At 42.0% G+C, this 12,499-nt stretch overlaps 1 protein-coding gene across 1 annotated transcript in view; it reads left to right on the top strand.

Annotated features, from left to right (window-relative positions):
* The window catches only part of LOC119660569 (nuclear protein localization protein 4 homolog), a 52,377-nt gene extending 40,094 nt beyond the window's left edge, over nt 1-12,283 (top strand). The window contains exons 9-10 of the mRNA XM_038069220.1: nt 10,287-10,702; nt 11,911-12,283. Of these exons, the coding sequence (XP_037925148.1) occupies nt 10,287-10,702; nt 11,911-12,031 (537 nt within the window). The 3' untranslated portion in view covers nt 12,032-12,283. The remainder of the gene's footprint in view (nt 1-10,286; nt 10,703-11,910) is intronic.
* The last annotated feature ends 216 nt before the right edge of the window (nt 12,284-12,499 follow it).

The following is a 12,499-nucleotide window of genomic DNA, read 5'->3' as shown; positions in this document are numbered from 1 at the left end:
AATATATAATAACAGTCTTGTAGCATTGATTAACGGAACAAGTGGTTTCCGAAATATCGGTATATGCAAACATAAAAATAATAACACTAGCGAAAAGCAAAAGCAGCCTAATTATTTCAAACAATTTAATCGCTAGAAACATCACAAGATTATTCTTAGATACTTTTTTTGATTATGGGCAGAACGGAGGTACGAAAACTCTTTAACCGGGCAAAACGAACCGGGGACTGGCGGAGGTATAAAAATGCACTGACTGCGTATAGCAACGCCATCAGGGAAGCGAAACGGAACAGCTTTAGGGAATTCTGTGAAGGGATTGAACAGATCACAGAAGCAACCAGGCTGTACAAGGCTGTAGCCAAAGACGGGGGAATATCCTCTGTCTGCTTGAAAATGGAAGATGGGACATTCACCGAGAATGAGGGGGACAGGGTACACCTGCTTCTCAGAACTCATTTCCCGGGGTCCTACCCCTCGACGGCAGGCGACAATAATCTGCCTGACACCCCAACAACGAATAAAAGGGGAAGGAAAGAGAGCTGGAAACTAGCAAAAGAGGTATGCTCAGAAGCTAGGCTAAGATGGGCAGTGGGAACCTTTCAACCAATGAAATCTCCCGGAGCAGATGGCATTTTCCCAGCACTTATCCAGAGAGGCCTAGGAATTATCTTAGAGTCTCTTCTGAGGGTGGTAAGGGGGAGCATAGCACTGGGTTACATACCAAGGGCATGGAGACGGGCAAAAGTGGTCTTTATTCCGAAGGCGGGTAAAAAGGATCCTTTTCACCCTAAATCTTTCAGACCAATCTGCCTAACATCGTTCGTACTCAAAACGGTGGAGAAGGTCATAGACAACTATATTAGAACTAACGTTCTAAAGCGTAATCCCCTACATCACTGTCAACACGCTTACCGGGCAGGAAGGTCAACGGAAACTGCTCTGTATCAGCTGACAGAGGTACTACGGGACGCCATAGAAACAAAAGAAATTGCACTGTGCGCGTTTTTGGATATCGAAGGAGTATTCGACAACACATCGCACACAGAAATACAGGATGCCCTGAGCCGCAAAGGAGTGGGAAACACCCTAGCACTCTGGATGGGCAAAATGCTAGAAAGCAGACAAATAGAGGTACAAACAGGTACAAATTCTATTATCATGAACACCACTCAAGGCTGTCCACAGGGCGGAGTACTATCGCCGCTGATGTGGAGTATGGTAGTGGATGAACTCCTGGACGTGTTAACTAATACTGGAATACAAGTCCAGGGCTACGCGGACGAGATTGTTCTAATCTGTAGGGGCAAATATGAAGATACCCTATGTGATAGAATCCAAACTGGATTAAGGGTTACTAGTGCCTGGTGCAGGAAGGTGGGACTGCGGATCAACCCAACCAAAACCACCATAGTACCATTCACTTGGAGGCGTAAGCTGGATCACCTGAAAGCCATAACATTACATGATATGGAGGTGAAACAAGAAACAGAGGTCAAATATTTGGGAATCACGATAGACCAAAAATTACTCTGGAAGACACATGTCGGAAACACTTGTCGGAAAGCCACGAGGGCTCTGATGACTTGCAGATCCATAGCAGGAAAAAAATGGAGTTGCAGCCCGAAGATACTACTTTGGATATATACTGCAATAGTAAGACCAATGATTACCTATGGAGCGGTAATCTGGGCAGAAAGAACCCAACTCAGCACACAAGCCAGGGAATTACATAAGCTCCAAAGGCTGGCTTGCGTGTGTATCAGTGGGGCAATGAGGACATGCCCAACGGCATCCCTGGAGGTCCTTCTGGGATTGACCCCTCTCCATCTGCACATACAGATGCAGGCAAGGAGATCAATATTCAGGATGGCCGGTAGTATGAGTGAGGCGAGGAGCTGCTTAAATCGAAGGAAGATTGATATCCTTTCTAGTCGGTATCCCGAATTACTGATACCGAGGGACAACATGACAACGAGGTTTCACTTCGATAAGAAGTTTGAAACACGTTGGAGTAACAAGGCAAACTGGGAGAGCGTGGCTGCGACATACGGCTTAAACCAGCAACTGATTACTTGGTATACTGACGGATCCCTCACAGCAGAGGGAGCGGGTGCCGGTGTCATTGGTCCAAGGAAAATGTACTTTGAGCCAATGGGCAGGTACACTAGCATATTCCAGGCGGAAATTTACGCCATAGACAAATGTGCCTCCTTTAATCTGCAAAGGAACTACAGGGGGCAGAACATAGCTATTCTCACCGATAGCCAAGCAGCGATCAAGGCACTTAGTTCCAACCAGGTGAACTCTAAACTGGTATGGGAATGCCTTGAGAGACTGAATACACTCGGATCGTCCAACAAGGTCTGGATACTTTGGGTTCCAGGCCAGGCTGGGCTGGAAGGCAATGAGGCAGCGGATGAACTAGCCAAGAAGGGAGCAGGGATGCCTCTACACGGGCCAGAACCCTTCTGTGGAATCGGAAACGGTTTCATGGCTATGAATCTAAGAAACGAAGAGAAACGGTTGAGGGAACTATATTGGGCGGGCCTACCAGGGATGGAGCAGTCCAGGGTGCTAATTGGGGGATACGAACCCATGCGCACAAAGGATTGCTTAAACCTCACCAAAAAGAACCTTCGAATCATAGTGGGAATTCTCACTGGTCATTGTCGGCTGAACTACCACCTAGGGAAGCTAGGGATATCTACGGACATTGCCTGCAGGTTCTGTGAAGAGGAGGACGAAACCTCTATGCACGTCCTGGGACAGTGTCCGGCACTTGTGCAAAGTAGGTCGATACATCTGGGAGAACACTTAATACCAGATGCAAAGCTGAAACTTCTGGAAATGGGGAACATACTAAAGTTCCTAACGGTTACAGGCCTGCTTGAGATACTATGATCAACAGGTACACTATAACCAGTAAAAGGGGCACAATAGTTCTTCAAGGACGCGGTGCGACTTTCCCTTAAGAGAATAATAATAATGGGCAGACCAGGAATATTTTTTTTAAAAATATATCGATATTTCACAAATCACTTTTAAAAGAAACTAAAGTTGATGAAAATGTGCGCGATCCTATTACTGAAAGAATAATTTCAATGGATTCATTAAAAAAAAAGCGTCTTTCTCTAACATATGTTCGCCATTTAAAGGAACAGATGTTCAGATGTTCCCTATTCAATAAACTATCCTAATGCAAAGGTACTAATTATTGCAATTAATCGGTGCTAATTCAGTTATTTGGGATCCTCCAAAAAACAAGTAGCAATCATATCAAATGCGTGGGATGTTCCGCATATATTCCAATATATTTTGTTTGTTTACGGCACATGTTATTTTGCTTCCTGAACAGTTTATACGAAGAATTCAGACGTACTTATGTAGCTTATTGCGCGAAGTAGGCTCCCCTTCAGGAACTCGTAGGCAAAAGACATCACCCGAACCCACCTCAAGCAAATGGAATGCAAGTCTCTATACTTTTATGGAGCTTTTTCTATACCATTCGACATATTTTCCTTGTTTTGAGCTTTAACCTCTGTAATGCTGGATAGTATTGCTTATTTCACCTTGAATACGCGTATAAAAACCTTGCGACCAACTTTGAACGTTGAAGATATAGTTGAAGTATTGAAGCTTTCTGACCTTATGTGCACATAAGGGGAAGACTTGTACTTGAAGCATTTATATATCTCAGAACAAACTGTTGAGCGTGGGGTGCGCATAAATGTATAAGTACAGCAGTTTATGGCTACTTGGGAGAACCTGAATTTCCCCGGCTAAATCGTTTTGGATAAGTGAGCTTTCAATTAATGAATTCTCCTTGTTATGGTTCTCCAATCATTCACGTTACTGATAAGTACCTCCGAACGTCATCCGTTTTAAGGTTTTGTAGTTCTATATGATAAGTCAATGAACTCGAAGAAAGTGCTCCAAAGTAGGTGTCCGTTTCGAGTTTGACTTCCGTTGGCAGGCAATCTTCTTGAGTTCAGCAAACTTTCAACAAAATAGTTGCCGGAAATCTGGAGAAGAGGGAGACTTGCAAAACAGCTCGTAGCACGGGTTTATTTTATGTAAATGTATATCATACAAAGATTTTTCATACGCAAAATTATGCCTGTACAATTTTATGATTATTTTATCTTATTAACTTCAAACCTATCTCCAAATTTCAGTTCGTTTTCCTTGATACATAAGTGAAAGGTAAATTTTCTGTATCTTTCCTGGAGCAATTCTCTCAATAAGACGGGCGGAATGTTCGGCAACATTGTTGTTTCTGCATTTTGAAAACAAAACCTTATTAAAATCGGTTCACTGTCTATCACGCGCACTTTTCTCAAAAACAACTGTACCCTTCATCGTCACCTGCTGCATCAAAGTTCAGAGGAACTTAAAACTCTAAATAAAATCCATCCAGGCTCCACCGTATTGAATCTAGACATAGAGTTCAAACGGTTTCTGCATTCCTGAACCATTTTCGAGGTGATCAAAGGACTGCTCAATGCCCTCAGTGCAGCTTGACTGTCACTGCAGATTGCGATGCGCCTGCCCTTTAACCGCTCGTCAATCACCCAGTTTGCCACCCTTAGGATCGCATAAACTTCGGCTTGAAAAACCGTGGCATATTGTCCCAAAGGAAAAGCCCACTTCTCGTTTTTATTCGAGAGGTAGACTCCGGCTCCAGAACCCTCTTCTATTTTTGAGCCATCGGTGTAAAAGACTTCCGTATATCCCGCCACGCATTCCTCTGGGTCTTCCCAGTCCTCTCTACGCTTCAGGGTAACTACATGTCTTCTACCAAACAGATGTATGGGGACACGAGAATCGGAAGGCATTGTAAGAACTGGATTCAGTCCTCCCAGTAACTCTTCCTATGCTCTGTGCCCCCCACATCCGTTGTTTTCCCATAGATCTAATCGAATTAGCCTATGAGCTGCTCTCATTGCAGTGCTTTGAATAAATATATCCAGAGCCTGCAAATTGAGTAGTGCATTCAGAGCTGCGCCGGATGTCGTGCTCATGGCACCAGTGATACCCAGACAAACAGTTCTTTGCAGTGCGGCTAGTTTACGGTGAAAACCTTTTTGTCTCACCTTAACCCACCACACTACAGATGCATATATGAACATCGGCCTAATGATGGCAACGTATATCCACATTACCACATGAGGCCTGAGTCCCCATGTCGAGGCAAAGGTCCGTCTGCACAGCCCATAAGCTGTGAGAGCTCGTTTCATCTTTACCTCTACATGTTTGTTCCAAAGAAGTTTTTTTATCTAGAGTGACCCCCAGATATTTCACTTCCTCGGAGAGTTGAAGGGTAGTACCCCTCATCTCAGGGAGACAAAGTCCATCCAGTTTTCTCCTTTTTGTGAATAAAACCATTGTGGTTTTATTTGGATTAACTGACAAACCATGTCTAAGGCACCAGCTGCCTATCAAATCAACGGCACGCTTTATATTCATACACACCGTTCCAAGATCCCACTCAACAGCAAGTACAGCCACGTCATCAGCATAAGCTTGAGCGTGTATTGGCAAATTTTGCAGTTCGCATAGCAGTGAGTCGATCAGTATACTCCACAGAAGCGACGAAAGCACACCTCCTTGGGGGCAGCCCTTCGTTGATTCCGTAGTCAGGTAGCGATCGCCCCCTACCTCAGCGCACAGCAATCTTTGCGTTAGCATAGCATGGATCCACTTAATTAAAGCATCATCAACACCATGCGCTCTGGCGGCATCACAAAGGTTTTGAAAAGGCGCACAGTCAAAAGCCCCTTCAATGTCCACGAACACCCCCATCGCGTACTCACCATTCAAAGTTGCATCCTCTATCTTGGTGACCAAAGAATGAAGAGCAGACTCACAGGACTTTCCACGTTGGTAAGCATGTTGGTTTTCACTAAGTGGGTGTGACCTAAGTGCGTTTCCACGAATGTGACGCTCCACCAGTCTCTCCAAACCTTTCAGCAAGAATGAAGTCAAGCTGATCTATCTGAAGTTCTTTGGATTAGAATAGTCATCTTTCCCAGGTTTTGGTATGAAAACTACCTTAACCTGTTGCCAAGAAGAAGACACGTAGCCCAGAGCAAGACATCCTCGAAAAATATTTCTTTCTTTCTTTCTTCAGAGTACGCTCTAAAGGAGTCTCGTTTCGAGCACCTCACGATCCTTTTATATTCACGTTGTGAGTTCCTGAAATTTAATCAGTCTTCGTCCTTGTTATTTTTGCAAGCACGATTTAGAAGTCGCCTGGTTGATTTCCTGAGTTTTTGCAGTTCTCGGTTCCACCAAGGAACCGTTTTACCGCTTTGGCCACGGGAAATAGGACAAGCCTCTTCATAGCATTCTAAAAGTGTGCAATTCAGAGTTTTCAATTCATCTTCCAGCACCAAAGGAGTCCTTAGTCGCCTAGGGAACTGTACTTTATTGCCAAGAAGTTCATTGAACTGTGCCCAAATGAGTAAAATATTAGAGGCAATGATTAATTTTTTGATCATGGTAGCCTTATTTCTTTCGACGAGAATGCCAAATTCTATAATAATTGTCTCATTGGTAGCGTTAAATCCTCGCCCCACCTATACTATTTTGAAATTCCGTTCTCTCAACATTCATTGAGTAACTCAACACTAAACTGTTTCATGCGAGTTTCTCTTTGCTTCCACATGGGAGCATTATATGAAAGTAAATCACCCCGACTCTTCCCTAGGTCTTTGGGACACTTTGGTTTCACAAAATCTTCAGCAAAAGGCTATATCGGCTTACGGGCCGGCTATTTAAAATTGTCTCTTTAGTGCAAGCCTCGTATATAAAATAACTCCCGAATATTTCACTTCTTCGAAGAGTTGAAGGGTTATTGCCCTCATCTCTGCGTAGCGAAGACCATTCAGCTTCTTTCTTTTGTAAATAATACCAGTGTGATTTTATTGCATTTACGGAAAGCGCATTCTTGAAGTATCATCGCGTTGTGTGGTGGTACCTGGAAGGGATATTTCAGCCTAATTCTAAACCAAGAAATCACCAACATGCCCTTTCTCACGCCACCAGTCCACTCCATATGAGAATGGACTATTGCCTAAAATGAACCTAACTAGGACTGATCATGAGCAAAGCAAATGAAAAGTTACCTGGTGATGACTGACACAAAAAAGGAAGGAGCTTACCTGTGACAACTGCAGAAGCGCTGCATTACTGTGCACGTCTTACAGAGTGCTGACGAAAATCACTATAACTAAATTAATCTCGTCCCTCACTCTTTAATCTCGTCTATAACATCACTGTAACATTGTTCTATAAATTTTAAAGGATAGTGTAACTCGCTGATGATATTACTATAATGACACTACAATCCCAGCCACCAAATAGGTATTCCTTGAATTGAATAGGACATCATACCAAGTCGGATTAAGAATTAACGAAAAGAAAACGAAATTGATGAAACCAGGAAAAAGACGAACCTAAATCCAGAAAGCTTGGCAATAAAGGGCTTCGTTTTAGAAAATGTTGAGAATTTCGTCCAACTAAGGATAAATTTAGCGAAAGATGGCAACGATAAAGAGGAAATTCAGCACCGCGAAATTATAGCCAGGAAATCCTACTACTCCGTCCTACAGATAATATAAAGAGAAGTTAGTTCCGGATTCATAAGACAATAATTATACAGACACCTGGCGGTGAAATGAAGATCACATACAAGAAATTCATTCTCCGGCATATTGATTCAATTTGTATGGCGGAAGAGAAGCGTTGCACATGTTCGGCGTGCACTTGCTTGTGAAGAGTTCTGCAAATCTTTTTCTTGGTGTTGGTGTCGTGTATGTGATGCATGGTATGGTGAAACATTCGCAAGAAAAAAAAATTGGCTACCTCGTACCTAACCCACATATAGCCATCACATCCCGTGTCACCTAGAAGCTCGATTTGCTCCTCTTGTATGTAATCTACTCGGGCTGTGAGCAGGCCTGATGAAAGGAGCGCTGAAATGGAAGTACGCGGGACTCCTCCCGGTTTCGCAATTTTCTCGTGGACTTTTAATAGAAATTTGAATAAAAAAAGGGAAGAGATCGTATAACTCTCAGTCTGGGTCCAGTTTTACTACATAATTTTCAGCTCGGGCCCAGGTATTTTCTCTACCGCCTGGCTGTGAGGCATGGACTCTGACGCAGGCGTTAGAGAGATTTATTGACACATTCAAAGGAAAAACTCTACGTCGAAATTTGAACTAGTAAAGGATGGAGCGGAGATTTCAATGCAATCAATTTCATAACCCGTATGATGATCCAGCACAATCGTATGCAGTGAATGGCCAGCAAAAGAATACCTAAAAGAGTATTAGGAGGCAAAGCAAGATACCTGGAGGAGGTGTATCGTATTACGAAGAACAAGAATGAAAATCATCTGATATCGTCTATCTATCAAATATATTCAACAGCATAATATGACTTGAAATTACGTATTGTACTCTGTTCGCAGCTATACCTTTTATACACGGCAGATCGTCCTATTAATGATGTATCTACCTATCTATGCCAATAATACGTATCTCGGAGAATGATCCCTGTAACGTTCATTCTGTAGAAGTGAACAAGAAATCTCTCAACATTGGTAAAAGGTATCGAATGTTAGTTTCTGTTTTTCCTTTTATTTACTTTCCGAGTAAGAAAGGCGAATGATCGAGCCGAACTGCATATGCAACTACAACCGCCATCGGTAGCTAAGGGAGAGTCCAACAGCGCTTTCCATCCTATACACCATATAAAGGAATGGTAAATTGTAGAGCGACTTTTGCCTTCAAAGATTTAAATGAAAAATTTTTGAAACTTAACACATCGTTCAATAAGTCCCGGGACTAGCGTAGAAATGGCGCTAATAATGCCATTTATATACCAAGGTTCAGAAGTGCCAACCTTCAGATAAGATGTGTCAAAATTTGATGTAATTCGAAACATAACCAAGAAAGCTATAGTGGTTAAAGTGACGCTACCTTTGCAACCGTGAAAAAAATGGACCAAAACGAGTTTCATGTGTTGATAAAACATTATTTTCTAATGGGGAAAAAACACTGTTCAAGCTCAGCAATGGCTTGAAAAACGTTATCCGGACTCTACTCCGTCGAAAATAACCATTTGTCGGTGGTTTTCGATGTGAAACGCGGTCGTGCTGATACAAATGATGCGGAACGTTCGGGTCGGCCAAATGAGGGAGTAACTCCCGAAAACACCAAGCAAGTATTTAAAATTGTGATGGGTGACCGCAAAATGAAAGTCCGCGAGATAGCTAAGATGGTGAACATATCAACTGGTAGTGCATTTACTATTTTGCACCAAAAATTGGCTATGAAAAAGGTTTTTCCAAATGGCTGCCGCGTTTGCTCACAATGAAACAAAAGCAACAACGTATCAATGATTCGGAGAACTGTTTGGCACTGTTTACTCGTAATAAACAGGATTTTTTGCGTCGATATGTGACAGTGGACGAAACATGGATTCACCATTTCACTCCGGAGTCAAGTCGGCAGTCAGCTGAATGGCGTACGACCGATAAAAGCCGCCCGAAGCGTCCAAAAACACAACAGTCGACCGGCAAAGTGATGACGTCCGTATTCTGGGATGCGAATGGTATAATTTTCATTGACTACCTCGAAAAAGGAAAAACCATCAATAGCGACTACTACATGGTGTTATTGGATCGTTTGAAGGCCGAAATAGCGAAAAAACGCCCACATATGAAGAAGAAGAAAGTCATCTTTCATCAAGACAACGCACCATGCCACAAGTCAATCAAAACGATGACCAAATTCAACGAATTAGGATTTCAACTGCTTTCTCATCCTCCGTACTCGCGGGATCTGGCCCCCAGCGACTGTTGGCTCTTTGCGGATCTCAAAAAGATGCTCCAGGGAAAAAGATTTGGCTCAAATGAGGAGGTGATCGCTGCTACTGAGGCTCATTTTGAGTCAAAAGACAAATCGTTCTACAAGCATGCCATTGAAAAGTTAGAGAAGCGTTGGAATGATTGTATAACCCTTGAATGAGATTATGTTGATGAATAATAAAGAATTTTGCCGATAAAATGTTGTTTTCATACTTAGTCCCGGGACTTATTGAACGATGTGTTAGTAAAAAAAATTTTTTTAATTTTTCATTTTTTATACTTTTTTTAATTCCAAAAATTACTTAATTTGGTTCGGCCAATTGATTAGACCCTAGGAAAGTTCAATCTGAAAATATCCTATATCTTTTTTAGAACCTTTATTTGATGTTTACCAACAATTACTTTGTTTTCAGGAAAAGGACCAATATGGGAATGAAGTTCAACGCCTAGCCCGTCCTCTACCTGTTGAATATCTCCTAGTGGAAGTGCCTGCCACTACTCCTGTAACGCCTGTCTACACATTCACAGCGAGCAATGTTAACGAATCATTTCCAATTGAGAATCGATACTTGGAAGGTCATTTACAAGATTTCGGAGCTCTTAGCGCATATTTATCACGTTGGGACGCGAATGACTTCCTTGATGCTATATCCGATTTCCATCTTCTAATTTATCTCTATAAAATGGATGTAGTGCCCATAAAGGAACACATGAAAACTCTCATAGATGCCGTTCGAACAAAAAATAAAGAGCTGGCATATCAATTTAAATCTGAAGAAAATTGGAGAACTCTGGAAACATTAATTGCCGCCAGTTCCAGTGGATCAAGGTAAACGATTTGAATCAAATCCATTTGTTTTATTTTGAATGAAGCGGCACATCTGAAAGCTAACTATCAAGTGTTCTTATGGTTGAAGATAAAGCACGTAATTTTTAACAATTTATCTTAAAGAAAAAAAACAACTTTTTTAAAACTTGAAGTGGTCAAATTGTCAATTTGAAATATGCCAAATTAAACCATGAGAAGGCTGGATTCATTTTGCTCATCGTATGGTAGGTAGGTAGGTATCAGTGGCCGCTCCGAGGAGCCCAATTAGCGCTTTGGTGCGCCGTTTTGATGCCACAAACTCCTAAGACCGTGACTGTTGTTATAGGAACAGGGAAGCAGAGTCCAGCTGGCTCGGATCTTCAGAGCCAGCCCGTAGCATTCACGAAGGAAAGCAGCTCTCCGACCCTGCAGCTAGAAATCTCACTGAGGTCCCCAAAGAATGGTTTACCCAGTGTCCGTAGCCTGCCTCGAGCCAGAGCTGGGCAATCACAGAGAAAGTGCATGAGGGTTTCCCTTCCTTCTCCGCAGCTTCGGCAATGCGAGTTGTAGGGTAAGCCGAGCCTAGCGGCATGGTCCCCTATGGGCCAGTGCCCCGTGCAGACATCCGTAACCTTGAATGCATTTGCATCCGTCTGGCACAGGAGCTCTCGTGATCAGGCTATGTTATAAGCGGGCCAAATTCTCCTTGATTTGGCACAGCTTGTAAGCCTTCGCAATCTCAGACTCGCGGCTGCTAGGTAGACCGAGTAGACTCAGCCCCCAACAGTCACCAGCGGAACACCGACTGTATTCCCATCGTATAGACTAATTAGTCTTTCTTCAAGTTGAGTACAAGCAATCTCCAGTTGCGTGCCGTTCTGTACTCGTCTATATGTTAATACAACGTTTTCTGTGTCGATCACATGGTGATCAAAAGTAGATTAAAAACTATTTCCGCTTATTAAGAAACGGATCATCCTGCAAAAAGGAATAGTTCTGGTTTCCATATTGCTAATTACGGAAGATCTTGAAAGTGATGGTGTATTCCGACATGTCGAATAAGCATGAGTAGCTAAATGCTAAGCTTTTAGTGTCCCTCGTGCATCCCGCTAATATGATCAATGAGCTGCTATGTAGGAATGACTGTTTCTATACTTGGATTGCACATTCTTATAAACAAATTTTAAAAATTCAACTCTCTAAATTTAATGTACCTTTTTAAATTTTAGTGGATTGGAAACGAACGCAACTGCCAGCGCCCCAACCTCCGCCACTTGGACTTGTAAGCATTGCACTTTCATTAATCGCAGTGAATTGAGTACTTGCGAAATGTGCAGTTTACCGAGATAAAGTCGTCAATGAAATTCTTTCGTACCATCTATCCGTGAACAATGTGAAGATTTTTTATTTTCTTTTTAATGAATACAATAAAAATTATATTTTTTCTTTTGAGTATTCTGCACTTCTGCTTGTATTATGTTGATGAAGCTAAAAAATCTTGTGGGAAATTTAAGACAATTGAGTATTGATTGTAAAATATTACTGTACTCATAATTATTATTTAAATGGAATAAAAACAGTGAAATGACAAGAATGTCGAAATCCTGGTTTGTTTTTTTTTTTTAAATTCTTCTTTAAGAGACTGAGTTTCGTTTCACTAGATTATAATACCTCCCTCACAGTTGCTTTTTTCTACGTCAAACGTCGACTGTAATATGATTATTAACTTTTAATTTATTTATGTGTATCTCTCCAATATTCACGATTTTATGGATGTCTGTTTCCGTTTTAAGATGAACATTTGACACTGTCCTTGCC

The sequence above is a fragment of the Hermetia illucens genome, chromosome 6 (assembly GCF_905115235.1).
Source record: "Hermetia illucens chromosome 6, iHerIll2.2.curated.20191125, whole genome shotgun sequence".
Classification (NCBI taxonomy): Eukaryota; Metazoa; Arthropoda; class Insecta; order Diptera; family Stratiomyidae; genus Hermetia; species Hermetia illucens.
This window is presented reverse-complemented; position numbering and strand designations above follow the sequence as displayed.